This window comes from Erythrolamprus reginae, chromosome 1, assembly GCF_031021105.1.
Source record: "Erythrolamprus reginae isolate rEryReg1 chromosome 1, rEryReg1.hap1, whole genome shotgun sequence".
NCBI classification, from domain to species: Eukaryota; Metazoa; Chordata; class Lepidosauria; order Squamata; family Dipsadidae; genus Erythrolamprus; species Erythrolamprus reginae.
In genome coordinates, this window is record NC_091950.1 from 149,989,508 (window position 1) to 150,004,672 (window position 15,165).

The window sequence follows — 15,165 nt, forward strand, 5'->3', positions numbered from 1 at the left end:
AAGCCTGAGAAGGTGTGTTTGTCGAGAACAATTGTTTGTCTCGATACTCGCTTCCCTGACTTTTCAAAATCTTGAGACTTGAAATGTTCAGCCTCTGGATTTGAATACTTTGCTTTGTGGACTCTGATTCTGGATTGTGGCTTATGGATCTTGTTTTGCAAACTCTGCACTGGATTTGTGGACTTTGACTTTCTTTATGTTTGGGGGTTTGGTTCTGGTGAATATTGGACCTAGCTTGTGATAATGGGTTACACTGAATGTTGGTGGTGGTTTTCTAGCGAAAAGTGAAGTTTTACCGACAGCCTTGGAGGACCGTCTGTTGTGTTTAGCAATGCAATAAATGAAGTAATTGGTGCCTTCCTCCACTTATGGGTCAGAACATTTCACATCCTTTTACACCAATAAGGTTTTTTTTAATTAAAAAGTAGAGAACTTACCTGCAAATGTTACTTCAACTGCCTCTGGTTTATTTCTGGGGAAGGGAAGAAGGAAATAAAAGATGAATTATTTACAAAAGATTGAAAGGCATGAGAAAGGTTGAGAAAGATCAAAGTTTAGGTTTTCCTCTGTACCCTTTCAAATACATAACTATTTCATAACTATTATGCATTTGCCATGCTCTGGCTTTTAATTAAAACCTCTCTGCCTCTACAGTGAAATGGACAGAACTGTAACTTAATACTGTCAAATACATTTTCATAGATTGAAATAAATAGAAGTCAAATACCCTTTTCCCTTTCATTTGTTTAGGTGGTCCTTGACTTACGGCAATGAGTTCACATTCACAACAGTCCCAGAACAGGTACTTTACAACTCACAAAATGTTGTAAAGAACCCAGCTGTAGCCCTCCACACCCTGTCACAAAACCGCATATTGACAATAGGCAACTTGTTTGCATTTATGATTGGTTGCCAAATGCCCTGAAATCATATGATAATCATTTACAATATTCTCTGTTGGCTTTTCCAGAAAGTCAATGAGGAAGAGGGCAGGGAAGGTTGCAAGCAAAGGGAACACTGTATTTGAGGTCCATTCTCCCAATACATTGAAGGATTTCCCTTTCTCTCTGTAATGGGGGGGGGGGATATCCTCCCCTGTTTTGGAGGAATAAAAATCTAATATTGTGAAAACACTAGTGAATGCTATTGTTCTAAGCCTTTAAGAATACTGGCATTTGCTAGTGTTTCCCCTGACAGAGGGGAACAAATGTTGGCATGTGTTGTGGTTCTCCCTGAGGGGTGAAGATACTGGCATTTGCCCCTCCAGAAGGGAAAAGGCTGGCACATATCATTATTATTGCAAGAAGAAAGGGCCCGGATCTCCCAGTTGTGTGTGGGTGGGTGGGAGGAAGTCAGGTTCTCTCTCCATCCCACTACACTGGGAGGCCTAGCCCTCTCCACAGTGCTCCACTTAACAACTGCACCTGGGATAACCAGGACTGCAATCATTAAATGAAGTAGCCATGTGACACCTCACCTAACTGTCACTTTGCTCAATGACCAAGATTCCTGACACAATGGTGGCTGTTAAGTAGAGGACTATTTGCAAAGTACAGCTTACTGATAAATATTTCTGATATATTTTTGGCAAGCATACAGAGTTGTAAAGCAGCTTTAAAAGACCAGTGTTCCATGTATCATATAGTGACTCTGATAAAATTTACTGTTTGTTTGATTACTTACAAGCCCAACTACATAGGTTACCAGCAAATTAGATCTAAGTGTGCACACAACTGCCTGTTCCATTACACTTTATACCAAATAAAACTTCCAAATACTCTTCAAGGGCAGCCCATGTAGAGTGCATTACAATAATCCATGTAGGTGACCAGAGAATGAATGATACCATACAGCCATCTGATCCAGATATGGGCATAACTGGCGCACAATCTGAAGCTGTGTAAAGGCCTTCCTAGCTATGATGGCCACCTCTTCTTCCAGGAGGACATCCAAACTGTACGCAGGGTTTGTCTAAGGCAATGCAACTTCATCCAGGAACAAAGATGGTAAATCCCTAGATCCCAAAATCCAAAGTCACTCACTCTTAAGAGGACCGAGTCAAAGCTCTGTTGCGCTCCATCCAGCCTCTTGACACTTATACAGGATGTTGGCAGCACTGTCTATTTCATGGGGGTGGAGTTTTAAACATCTGACTTAGCCGCTTTGTGTAGGTGTTAAATGGCAGTGAAAACAATACCAAACCTCAAGACACTCAACAATTTGGGGGCCAAGAGCAAGATGTCTTGCTCCAAATTAAGACCAAGTGACACTGGCAATTGGGAAAGGAACAGAACCAACTCGCTACAGTGCTGTACACACTCAATCCCCACAGCTATTATCCAGAAGGACACTATGGTCGATGGCACTGAAGGCTGCTGAGAGGTCCTGAAGAGAAAGGATGGACATATTATCCACATCCTTTTGTCACCAGAGGTCATCAAAAAGCGCAATCAATACTGTGTCAATCCCATAACCAGAGCTGAAGCTTGACTTTAAAAAGGTGCTAGATAAACCATTTCATTCAGGACCTTCTTAAGTTGTTGCACAACGAACTTCTCAACAATCCTTCCACATATGCACACATACATACTTTTACGGCATTTGTAAAATAAAAATAAAAGACCAATAAGAAATAGAGATAACATAAATAGAAATAAGGCATGAATTCTGGAAATTAGCAACTCTTCTTATACTAATTATAAAAGATTCATTTCAAACTTCCTTGTTTTAGCATATAACAATATATTGTCCATATGCTTGTAATTCAAAATTATATGAACAGGCAAACAATTCTCCTGTTGAAATTCCCTTCTGCCTACATCAATAGGTTCTCCAGGCAGTTTCTGTAAAGAAAATACTGAACCAAATATACCGCTCAAAAAATAAAGGGAACACTTAAACAACACAATATAACTCCAAGTAAATCAAACTTCTGTGAAATCAAACTGTCCACTTAGGAAGCAACACTGACTGACAATCAATTTCACATGCTGTTGTGCACATTCAGCTTTGTACAGAACAAAGTATTCAATGAGAATATTTCATTCATTCAGATCTAGGATGTGTTATTTTGAGTGTTCCCTTTATTTTTTGAGCAGTGTATGTAGACTGGGAAAGACTCTGCACAACCCTCTAGTTTTCAGTTCTCATAACTGTGGAAAAGGGGGTTGAAGTAGTTGGATGCCTTCTGCTATTAACAGATAGTGAGAAAATGGTTTCCTTACTCAGTTTCTCATACCATGCACAGAACGTAATTGCTTGCAACCACTTCCTGTTACAATTTCACAAAAATCTTATTTGCTTTTCCTGTTTGTTTATTCTAGATGGAAAGTTCTCTGGAATTTGGAGAACTGCATCATTCCTGATTTATCACCAATTAATGCAGCAATTTTCTTAAAAACACCTTGCTAGAGAGCTGTGTACTAAATACACGCAATAAAGACTAAAGAAAATAATGAAAACATGATTCTTTCTTGGCCTCTTTCAACAAACACTCCAATATAAAGATCTGTAGATTCAAGAAGTCAGAGTAAACAATATCAACCCATCTATAGTCCAAATTGTGTTGTGGTTCGGCAGCAGCCTACGGAGCTGGCAGCAGAGTCAGACAGCGAGGAGTCTGGAGAGGAAAATGGGCCAGGCCTGGAGTCTGGAGAAGGATCAGTGCCAGTAGCAGGGATCCAGCCCAGGCCATCCAGGAGGTCTGTGCTGACTCCAGAACCTCCAGAGGGTGACATGAGTGAGGCAGAAGAACACGGGAAGCCTGTTCTCAATGTGTGCATGCGCAGAGATGACAGAAGGCAACAAGTTACAGAGGAGAAGGACTATTCAGGAGTAAGGCTTGAAGATAATAAACCCCTCCATAGGCTATATAAGTGGGGCGAACTGAGGTGCTCGTTGCAGGAAGCAACTTTGTTCAACTTGTGTTATTTCAGTTCTGATTCCGTGTTTCTGTTTGGCCTTGCAAAGCTCCTTGCTAATTGGTCTTCGGTAGCATGTCAAGAAAGATAAAGATTCGTGTGTTTATCTTCCTTCTTCTGAAATACTTTTGTTGGACTCATTAATATTGTTTTGGACTTATTACAGCTGGGAATGAAAATAATTTCCAGCCGTTAAAATAAAAGAAGTTTATGGGACACAATTTGTGCTGTATTATTTATCAGGAAGCCTAGATCAGAACACATTATTCCAATAATCACAAGACAGTCGTCTTATCTACAGATGTTCTACAGAAAAACAGTAATTAATGTATGAAGAATAACCCTTTGGCCCGTTTACAGTGGCTAAGATAAAGTGGTACATAAAATATTTAAATTAAGATGTGGGATATCAATTTTTCTATGGACAACATACCACATGTTCAGTGCAATTCTTATGTTTTCCACATATTATACTAGACTTTGATGGGGTCTTCTGCCAGGCTATGAAAATATGTTGGTCATACCCAGATAGATTCTACGATGTATTTATTGCATTCTCTGGAATATTCCTATCATATTCAATATACATTTACAACTCTAACAAGATAAATTATAATTTTGTATACAGGCTTCTTTTCAGTTAGCAATTCCATTTTCTCTAGAATCATAACCAGCATTTCTTGTCCCCAGAGGAAAGCAGTATCTGGGATTTGCAATCATATCAGCTAAATCTAAAAACATCAGAATTTACGTCTCAAAACCAACCTTATTCTGCACAGCACAACTATAAAAGACACACTGTTTAGGTGAAATTATAAAAAAACTACCACTTTTATAAAGCAAAATCTTGAACATTTAACTATATTTTAATGACCTACTGTCTAGTTAAAAGCTACATAAAGCCTAGATTATTTATTTTCACAACAGTAAAACATTATACATATGATTGGGAGCTACTGGAAAGGAAATTGTCGTGATTTTTTTTCCATTTGGACTATATCTTTTGGGATATCATAGGATAGCAAGAAAATACTAATAAATAAAATGTGGTTTCATATGTGATATTTGAAGCTGATACTGGGCAATTAGAAAACACTTAACATTTCCAAAATTCATTATAAATGTATCCCTTGGGCAAAAATGCTGGTAATATGTGTCAAATGTTCTTTATATGTATATCCTGTATAAAAGAGGATGCCTATGAATGAAAATGTGCGGCCTAAAGACATGTTTACTAATATAAATTATTTTATCATATTTAGAATAATAGGCAGGTAGTCTTCAACTTACAACTGGTTGTTTAATGACTGTTTGACATTATGACAGGCCTGAACAGTGCTTCATGACCTATAATACCCCCTCAGAAGAATAGGTTCACACTTAGAAACTTGCCATTCACTTAATGATCATGGATTCATTTAATGATTATCTAAATCAAAGTTATCAAACCATCGGCCTGCGGGCCAGATGTATCATGCACTGGCCACACCACCCCTGGCTTAGCAAAGGGGGAAAAAGTTGTGATATGTCACGTGATGACAAAATGCCATCGTGAGTTTGAAACTGCTGCTCTCAATGATTGTCTCCCAAAATATCCAAAAATTGGGACTAATCATATGGGTACCTTGTATTGCCTTACAGCCATAATGACTTACAACCAGAAATCTGCTCTCAACTGCAGTCATTCAATTGAGGGCCACCTATACCATCTACATTCCATACAACATGCCATACATATTTTTCTGCACTAAAGTGCAGAAAATGCATTGATAATACAATGCAATTATAATACTATTTTCTACTTCCAATGGCTATTTTCCCAATTTGTTTGCCTTCACATAACCAAATTATTTTACAAGACTGCATTCATTCTAGAACTTGCAAGCCAACTATTATTTTCTTCTACAAATTAGTGAAAACAAACCTTATTTTTTCATGAACTTCCTATAGCACAAGCTATCTGAAATATTAAAAGACAGGGACTGTTTATTTTTGCTGCTCTCTGCTTGAAGGAACAAACTAATGGGTTATAAAAACCCCAAATACCACTCAGCAGACAGCTGCATTCCTATTTCTCATTCTAAATGCAAGAAAGATGCGTTTTGACAAGCTCATCTGAACTCAAGAGGATAAAATCAGCAGACTTTTTTTTGGCCAAAGGTGGTTCTCCATTTTTCTCATTAGCATAAACAAACACTGTATCCTTCTAAAGCAGAGGTCCCCAACCGCCGGTCCGCGGACCGGGACCGGGCCGTTGGGGCTTTTCAGCCGGTCCGCGGCGCCAGGGCCCCCTCGGCCTTTCCGCACCACCAGCGGCGCTCCCCCCGCCAGCCAGCCAAGCCCCGCCGGAACCGACTCCTCGCTCTCCCCCCACCGCCCGCCGCGTTTGCAGGAGGTGGGGAGGGTTGGGCGGCCCGCCAAGGCCAGGAGGGACGCCGCTACCCCCCCTTCACTCTCTCCGCCCGCCGCTGCGCCTCCTTGACGCCGAGAGGAAATGCCGGCAAAGGCTTTCCTCAGCGGAGGCCGGCGAAGGTGATATTGAATGTCGGGGGCGCACGGGCGGTTGCACGCGCTCCCTATCTCCCTGCTAGCCCACTCGGAATATTCAAAATAAGAAAAACCTTTGCCGGCGAAGGCTTTTCTTATTTTGAATATTCCGAGTGGGCTAGCAGGGGGATAGGGAGCGCGCGCAACCGCCCGTTCTCCCCCGACATTCAATATCACCTTCGCCGGCCCCGCCTCTCCTGCAAACCCCCTTGCTGAGAGCCCGGGGCGAAAGTGCTCTCGCAAAGGTGAGGCGGGCAGGGCGTGCGCGCGTCATCGCTGAGAAGAACGGAGAGAGAACGAGAGTGAGTGAGAGCAACAGACAGCAAGATAGAGAGAAAGTGAGAAAGAGAGAGTGAGAAAGGGGGGGAGAGAAAGAGATAGCAAGAGAGAGAACAAGAGAGAGAAAGAGCGTGAGAAAGAAAACAAGAAAGAGTGAGAGAGAGAGAAAGCAAAAGAGACAGAAAGAAAACAAGAGAGAGAAAGTGAGAAGAAGAGAGAGAAAGAGGGGGAGAGAGAGAGAAAGAGAGGGGGGAGAGAGAGAAAGAGAGGGAGAGGGAGAAAGAGAGAGGGAGAGGGGGAGAGATAGCAAGAGAGGGAGAGAGGGAAAGGGGGAGAGAGGGGGGAGAGAAAGAGAGAGGGAGAGAGAGAGGAGATAAAGGAAGAGGAGAGAGAGAAAGGAAGAGAAAGAAAGAGGGATAGAAAGAGAGAGAGAGTGAGAGATGCTCAGTGAGCCTTTCTTTGAAGTTGCCTTTCTTTCTTTCTCTTTCTTGCTTTCTTTCTTGCTCTTTTTCTTTCTCTCTTTTACCTTCCCTTCCTCTATTTCTTCTTTTCTTTCTCCTTCCTACCTTCTTCCCTTACTCTCCCCTTTCATAAGTTTCCTTGCTTCCTTCCTCTGTTCCTGTCCCTTCCCCCTTTCTTTCTTTCTTTCTTTCCTTTCCTCCCTCCATTTCTTGCTTTCCTTTTCCTTCCTCCCTTCTTTCCTCCCTCATTCCCTTCTTTCACTCCTTCCTCTCTTACTCTCCCCTTTCACACCTTTCCTTGCTTCCTTTGCACCCTTCTTTTGTTCCTGTCCCTTCCCTCTTTCCTTCCTTCCTTCCCACCCTCCGTCCATTCATTCACCCATTCCTCTCTTGATCGCCCCTTTTACGGCGCCGCTGACAGCTAGCTCCCCCCCCCCCACCGGGCCATGGAAAACTGGTCTAGCTTAAAGCCGGTCCCTGGTGCAAAAAAGGTTGGGGACCTCTGTTCTAAAGTATTCCTTGAGTCCAACTGGAAGGACATCTAGCCTACTGCTGGGATGAGAAAGGGATCCGGCTGGTCTACTTTTTCCTGCTGTCTTCTTTCTCTCTTCAATCAACCATAATTGCATACTATTTTTATTATGAAATTACTGTAATTTTTGAATTAGATTGCCCCCATACTCACAAACCCACTAATCAAAGGTTCTGGCAACTAGTGTGGCTTTAAACAAGCACATATTTTAAATCATCATCAAATACTCATTGTACGATATATTCTTTGTCTACACTGATACAAGGCAAACAGCACAAACTATCAAGTAAGTTATAGAATGCAAAGGAGACTGTTGTACAGAATTCCCCCATTATTTATAAAATCAGAACAAAGTGTGGTCCAATACATATATGAGGCATTCATGGACAATGCAACAAAATTAAGCAGATTGCAGAATTCATAATTAATGTCTGGTCCAAATAATAAATCAGGAGAAGGATTCCAGGATACTGGGCTTTGGAATACATGGTAGTGACTAGTTCACGTTACAGTCCTAAGCAAAATTACTTGCGGAAGAAACCTTTTGTTCCAAATGATAAACATCCAAGGCAAAATCAATCATATTTTTTAAAAGGGAAGGAATCAACATGAGCATTACTATTTTTGAGAAGGATGAGTCAATGCATTCCTTTAATAAAACAAAAATATTGCTAATTCAGCTACTACTTTGCCATCTCTTCAGTTCAGTGCTTCTAGTATATTTACGTATTCTTTATACAGCAAGCTGACATCTCCAATCAAAAGATTGGTTTAGATTAAAGTGTTCACCTGGCAATAATAGCCAATAGTTGCATTTTCAATTCACAGTATACTTCAGCATCAATCACCTGAATTAAAGTTCCTAGCAAGACTTGCTTGTTTGTTTGTTTGCTTATGTTTGTTTACTGGATTTATATGTCACCTTTCTTCGATAACATCCTAATCCAATTAATTTTAAAATTAATAAGTCTAAAACCCCCAATAATATTAAAAATCAATCATTAGTATTCACGTAATATACGTACATACATTCATCGGCCAGGAGGATAAGATCTAATGGCCCCAAGCCTGGCGACATAGATGAGTCTTAAGAATCTTACAGAAGGTGAGGAGGGTGGGGGTAGTGCGAATCTCTGGTGGGAGCTTATTGCAGGTGCCGGAGCCCCCACAGAGCAGGCTCTTTCCCTAGGCCCACCAAGCGACATTATCTAGTTGAAGTGACCAGGAGGAGGTCGACTCTGTGGGACCTAACTGGTCATTGGGACTCATGCGGCACGAGGAGGTCCTGCAGGTAATCTGGCCCGATGCCATATAGGGCTTTATAGCTCACAGCCAACAGTCTGAATTGTGTCTAGAAACCAATCGGCAACCAATGCAGTCTGCGGAGTGCTGGAGAAACATGTGCATGCCTGGGAAGGCCTGTGACCCACTCGCGCGGCTGCATTTTGCATGATTTGTAGTTTCTGAACACTCTTCAAAGGTAGCCCCCTGTAGAGAGCATTGCAGTAGTCAAACCTCGAGGTGATAAGAACATGAGTGAGTGACTGTGAGTAAAGACTTCCTGTCAAATAGGGCAAACGCCTCCCTCACCACAGCCAAAAGATGATGTTCCAAAGTCAGCAGTGGATCAAGGAGGACTAACCTGTGGACCCCCCCCCCCCCCAGGTAATGAACAGAATGTCCTTGGGAGGCAAAACCCACAGCCACTCCTTCTTGTTGGGGTTGAGCTCGACCCTGTTAACACCAATCCAAATCCTAACAGCCTCCAGACATCGGCACATTACTTCCACTCTTTCACTGAGTGGGCACGGGGTGGAAACGTATATCTGAATATCATCAGCACACTGATGGTAACTCACCCTGTGCCCTTGGATGATCTCGGATAACATATGTTGTGTTCTTTTTCATTACATTTTTTCTCATTCATTTCAATATTCCTCTTTGACAAAGTTGTTATTCAAAAAATGAATCCCAGAAGTCACATAAACAAGGAAAAGCAAAATGACATGCAAAGAGGGGGGGGGGGGGTTATTTTTTTATTTTTACAATTTATACGCTTTACAAATTACACTTTTTCCTTCCATTGTGCTCCAACTATTACATTCCAGTCAATATACTGATAAACATTAGGAATTGCTTCTGATTTCTATTTCAGCACTTTTCTCTCTCTCTCTCTCTTGGAAACAGTAGTAGATTTTAAGTTTGCCTTGCTGTGAAATACAAGGGTTGGAATTGCAACTGCATACTGAAGTATGTCCAGAAAGAAATTATATACAGTATTTGGAATGATAGCATAAGCCAGTAATGGCGAACCTATGGCACGGGTGCAACAGGTGGAATGCAGAGCCATATCTGCTGGCACGCGATCCTTTGCCCTAGCTCAGCTTTAACATTCATGTCTGTGCCAGCCAGTTGATTTTTGGCTTGCACAGAGACTCTGGGAGGGCATTTTTGGCTTCCTGAGAGCCTCTGGGGTGGGGGGAGTGTGTTTTTACTCTCTCCTGGTTCCAGGGAAGCCTTTGGAGCCTGGAGAGGGCGAAACACAAGCCTACTGGGCCCATCAGAAGTTGGGAAACAGTCAGAGTGGTGGGGGGAGCTGTTTTCACCCTCCCCAGGCAATGACTTATTGGTGTGGGCACTTGCACATTCGCGATAGCTCACAGCCACACTCTTTCAGCACCCGAGGGAAAAAAAGGTTTGCCATCACTGCCATAAGCATTCACTTTACTGACATTATTATATACTGTAAAATTCCTTGTGAGAACATGAAGACACCAGCTACTATGAAGAAGTTCTAATATTAAAAACTTCCATTTGTTCATTTTTAGGAGACTTTCTAAGATGGTTTGCAGACTAACCAATGACAAATTCAAGCTCTCAATCATTTCTGATTATAGCCATCAAGCAACTGTCAACTCTTGCCAACCACATAGAGTTCACCATTATGATCTATACGCCTGACCTAATGGCAAATCTTTTACTTGTTAATATTTTTAAATAACCAGATTTTGCTCTAAACTGATTACAGTATTTATAATTAGGCCTAAATTGAATCTGCTACTATAAAGCTTAAAGAAACATATCCAGTAAAAAAAATCTGAAAAGGTATGCCAGGGACAGCTCTGCAAATAGATTATCATGAAATCTTAAATGCTACATTTCTTTACAAAAACTCATGTTTCATTGTGTGTCACTTTCTCATGTTAATGTGGGAAAGAGCAATGTATGCCCTTTATAATTACACTAAAATTAAAGTGAAAATTGCTAAATAAAGCAGCAGGATATGACTTAGCACAGCATAAGAGTGTGGGCAGTATATCCATTGGCACTGGATGATTAGCATTCTGGGCTGCTCTAATGTTCTGTCTTTAATTTTTAAAAGTACTTATTACTTCAAGTTCTTGAACACTGGTGAAGTCATACAAGTGTTCTGCAAAAATGCAAATAAAGCTTGATATAAAAACAGGAAAGCCAGATATACTTCCTAGAACTTCTTTGCCCTTTGCTCTCTATTATACACATTGAACAATCTATTTTAAATTTGTTGGTTTGATCCAACAGAGAGCATAATCCTCCTGTAACATATGATTCCAGTGATAAGGAATAATGTTCTTGCTTCTCTATCAAACAATGGGAAGGGGGGGGGGGGTTTCCAAATTTTTAATAAGAAATGTAATAATTGAATCACAACTGTTACATATTAATCTGACTTTATTACTGGCTCTTATCTAAAAACACACTACTAGGAAACCAACAACCCCCAAATGTAAGTCAAATTTTATAATCATACTACTCAAGTAAATTATAGCCTCCTATTTTGTGACAGTTACTTGATTCACTCAGTTCATATTTGCAATTACTGTATAAGTAATATTGTTTTAAGGAGACTCAAACCAGTACAATATATTGTTTTCAAATTTAATAGGTATACTAGCTTTTTTTTTTAAAGCACCTTGAATATTGGGAAATTTGGCTGATTTTTTTCTCTCCAATAAATATAAAAAACAAAGCTCGCAGTACACACCCATTAGGTGTATTTTAAGAGATGACTCAGCTTGAAGCAAATAGATTAGCATTCATTTCATTTCTTTGTCTTGGCTCTGAGCTTGTCAGGACATGGTTTCTGTCCTTAAAAATGCAGAAGTAATAACTTCCTTTCCGTTTATATACAGTACTCGTAGTATTAATGCTTGTTCTCAAGAGTGCTTTTTGTATTAAGAGATAGATGTGTTATTCAACTGGATCCTACTAAAAGTTGCTTAATAAAATTAACCTAATCAAAACATAGAAATTAATAAAGATGATACTTTGAATTAACCAGAGCAAAGGCAGAGTAAGACGAGCATGCACAACTGCATGTAATAAAGGATAATCATAAGCTCTATAGCAGGGATGTCAAACTCAAGGTCCAGGGCCACATGCGGTCCGCAGTGTGCTTAGATCTGGCCCGCAGGCTGCCCTGAAAACAAGCAAAGGGTCAGCCTACAGTGCCTCTGCCAGCAAAAACAGAGCTCAGGAGGGCCACAGACAGCCCTTGCAAGCTCCATTTTTGCTGGCAGAGTGCTCAGGCCACCACAGGCACCCCCTGACACGAGTGATATCCATCTGGCCACAACCACCTTGGCCCTCTGAGGTCAAACAAAACCCTGATGCAGTCCTCAGTGAAATAGAGTTTGACACCCCTGCTCTATAGGACCTCCATCATTCTTCTGATAAACATGAATTTAGTGCGTAAAAGACAGCACATTCACTTATTTTCTGCAATCTTCAGAAATATCCAATGTAAGCAACAGAGGAATTTACATACCTATTTACCTAAACATCAGTGTGAAACACAAATATGACACTTCCAATGACATGATTCTCCAGAATGTCATGATATTTGGGACTGATGCTACATATGAATATTCAGAACTAGCAAGTATAGCTACAGCTAATAAAACAATTGAATTACATATTAGGACTGCACATTCTCCTGCAGCCCAGCAAGTTTCAGGTAATCAACAGGGCATCTCTTGTAATTCCCACAATAGATGCATTGGACATGAACAGTTACAATAACTACATTCTCCAAGGCTGAGAATACATTATGGAACAAATGACCTTAAAGATGAAGAAACTGCCCAGAGATATTAAAAGAGTAGTTGGCATAAGCATTTTAAAAATAAATCTAAATTTTGCCACACGATTTAACAGTTTAGTTAAGCAGGTAATATTTTATGCACAGTTGATACATACAATAATTTTATCAAAGTTAGATTTAATGTTATTAAACTTAAATTTATCAAAGTTAAGCATCAAAGATACACTGGAATATAACGTAATGCTGGCACAAATATTTAGAAGTAATCCAAATTGTTTAAAATAATTTTTAAGTATTAAAGGGGTATGTAATAGACTGCACCCTAATTTCCTGAAAACCAATTAAAATGAGGGCGGGAGGGAGTTTTTTGATGACTAGTGAAATATTGATTTTATTGTTTTCATCTTGCAAGGCATTTCTTGACTATTCATTATAACAAATCTCTTGCTAGATTAGGCCCTGTCTACAACTACGTCACCACAACATACACAAATGTTGTATATACCACACACAAAAACAGGCCAAGGGACTAGAAGCTCACACATCAGGGGAAAAGAGAAAGACAAACCAGGGCCAAGGTACATTCAGTAGGTAAGAAACAGGGAATTGGATTTTTTATTTTTCATTTTTTCAAGTGTGAATATCAACACCTCCCTTCCTCTAGGTTTTCTTAGATGCCTCACATTCTCCCTCTTGAGAAAATGTTGAAAACACCCGACTTTGCTATTGGGTTAAGTGAGGTATCATCTAAATCACATATAACATTCACATTTAATATTGTTTCCTGATTGCTGATTTGTATCCTATGACAATCATTAAGTGTTGTACCTCATGATTCTTGACAAATGATTATTTTCTTGTGTACACTGAAAGCATATGCACCAATGACAAATGCCTTGTGTGTCCAATCACACTTGGCCAATAAAGAATTCTATCTACCTACCTACCCACCCATCCACTGTCATATATCTATCTATTGTCATCTGTCTAGCTATGTCTGTGTGTGTGTGTGTGTGTGTCTGTCTGTCTATCTATCTATCTATCTTTTTTTTAAAGGCGCTCGACTCAGTTTGCCAAGGGAAGGGACGCTTTCTGAGGAACAGAAAGAAGAAAAAAGCAGCACGTGAAAGTCTGTAGAGATTCCCAGTCATCCGGGTCACGGTTGTCATTTTTTTTTTTCACGATTGGAGGAAAAAAAGAAAAACCACTTTTGGCACAAGCAGCACGTGAGGGAGGGGAGGGAAAAAAAAGCCCAGGACGCCGGGCAACAATGTGGTGGTTGAATCACCCGCTCCTGACACAAGGCACTTCTCCTCCTCAAAGGAAAAAAAAAGACTTCCACCGACTTGAATCCCTTTCAAAGTCCGGAAGGAGAGCTACCACCAACGTGTTGACAGTTGGGAGGGGAGAAACGCCAGAGTAACCGCGCCTCTCCGAGCCAGACTGGACGGTTCAACAACCGAGTCATTTCGAAATGGCGAGCGGAAGAGCAGCCGGGGGGCCTGGCTCCCCGCTACTACTACTACTCCGTCGAGGCCAAGAGTCGGGGCCACCTCCCCACCCACCAACCCCGGTTGCCTACTCGGTAGGGTCTCTCCCATCAGCGGGTATGTGGTAAGGGAGTTAGGCCTGATCCTATATATGCCCCGTCCGGTCGGCTCGAGAGCCTTGACAAGTCTCGTCTTCCGTTAGCAGGTAAGCCGGGCGGCGGCGACGGCGCCTGGGCCCCTCAGCACCCGTTCCCCTTTTGCCTGTCCGCCCGCGTCCACCCGCTGCCACTCCCACTCTCTCTCACCCAGCGGCCGCGCCCTCGAACTTGAGCGCGAGCGTCTCCTCAATGATGCGGTTGTTGACCTCCAGCAGGATCATGGCGGTGGCGACGGTTGAGGAGGGGTACGGAAGCCGGGCGGGGGAGGAGGAAGAGGAGGAGGAGCGGGAGGGGGGGAAACAGGGAAGGGGAAGAGAAAAAAAAAAACCACCTAAGCCGAAGAGCGCGCTGCACCGGGGACCCGCCCGACTCCAGTCGCTTCCGCCACTAGAAGGGACCTACCCACTTTCTCCGAGCCGGCACTGTGCGTCACTTCCGGGTAGGCGAGGGGGTGGGAATGGGGAGAGGGGGGGAGAGAAAGAGCCTGCGTTGTGCGCATGCGCTCTTTCGCCTTCTCCCACCTGAGAGTCGCCTCGGGAAGTGGCGAGAGCGGTCTCCGCGGGCTCGGAGCCTCTTTTTTTTTTGCTGAGCTGCGCGCGCAGGCAATTACTCAATCGCGGGCCTGGAGTCGCGAAAGGGAAGGCGTGCGTGCTCGTTGGGTCCCCTTTGACGTCGCACGTGGGGTTGGATAAGCC

At 41.9% G+C, this 15,165-nt stretch overlaps 1 protein-coding gene across 2 annotated transcripts in view; it reads right to left on the bottom strand.

Moving 5' to 3' along the window:
- The window catches only part of ARPC2 (actin related protein 2/3 complex subunit 2), a 40,087-nt gene extending 25,191 nt beyond the window's left edge, over positions 1 to 14,896 (bottom strand). Inside the window, exons 1-2 of one of the 2 annotated variants that reach the window (XM_070729743.1) lie at positions 14,618 to 14,896; positions 438 to 472 (exon numbers count right to left, since the gene is read on the bottom strand). In XM_070729743.1, coding sequence (XP_070585844.1) covers positions 438 to 472; positions 14,618 to 14,691 — 109 coding nt within the window. In that variant the 5' untranslated portion in view covers positions 14,692 to 14,896. The other variant, XM_070729751.1, reaches the window with a different exon arrangement.
- Positions 14,897 to 15,165: the final 269 nt, after the last annotated feature.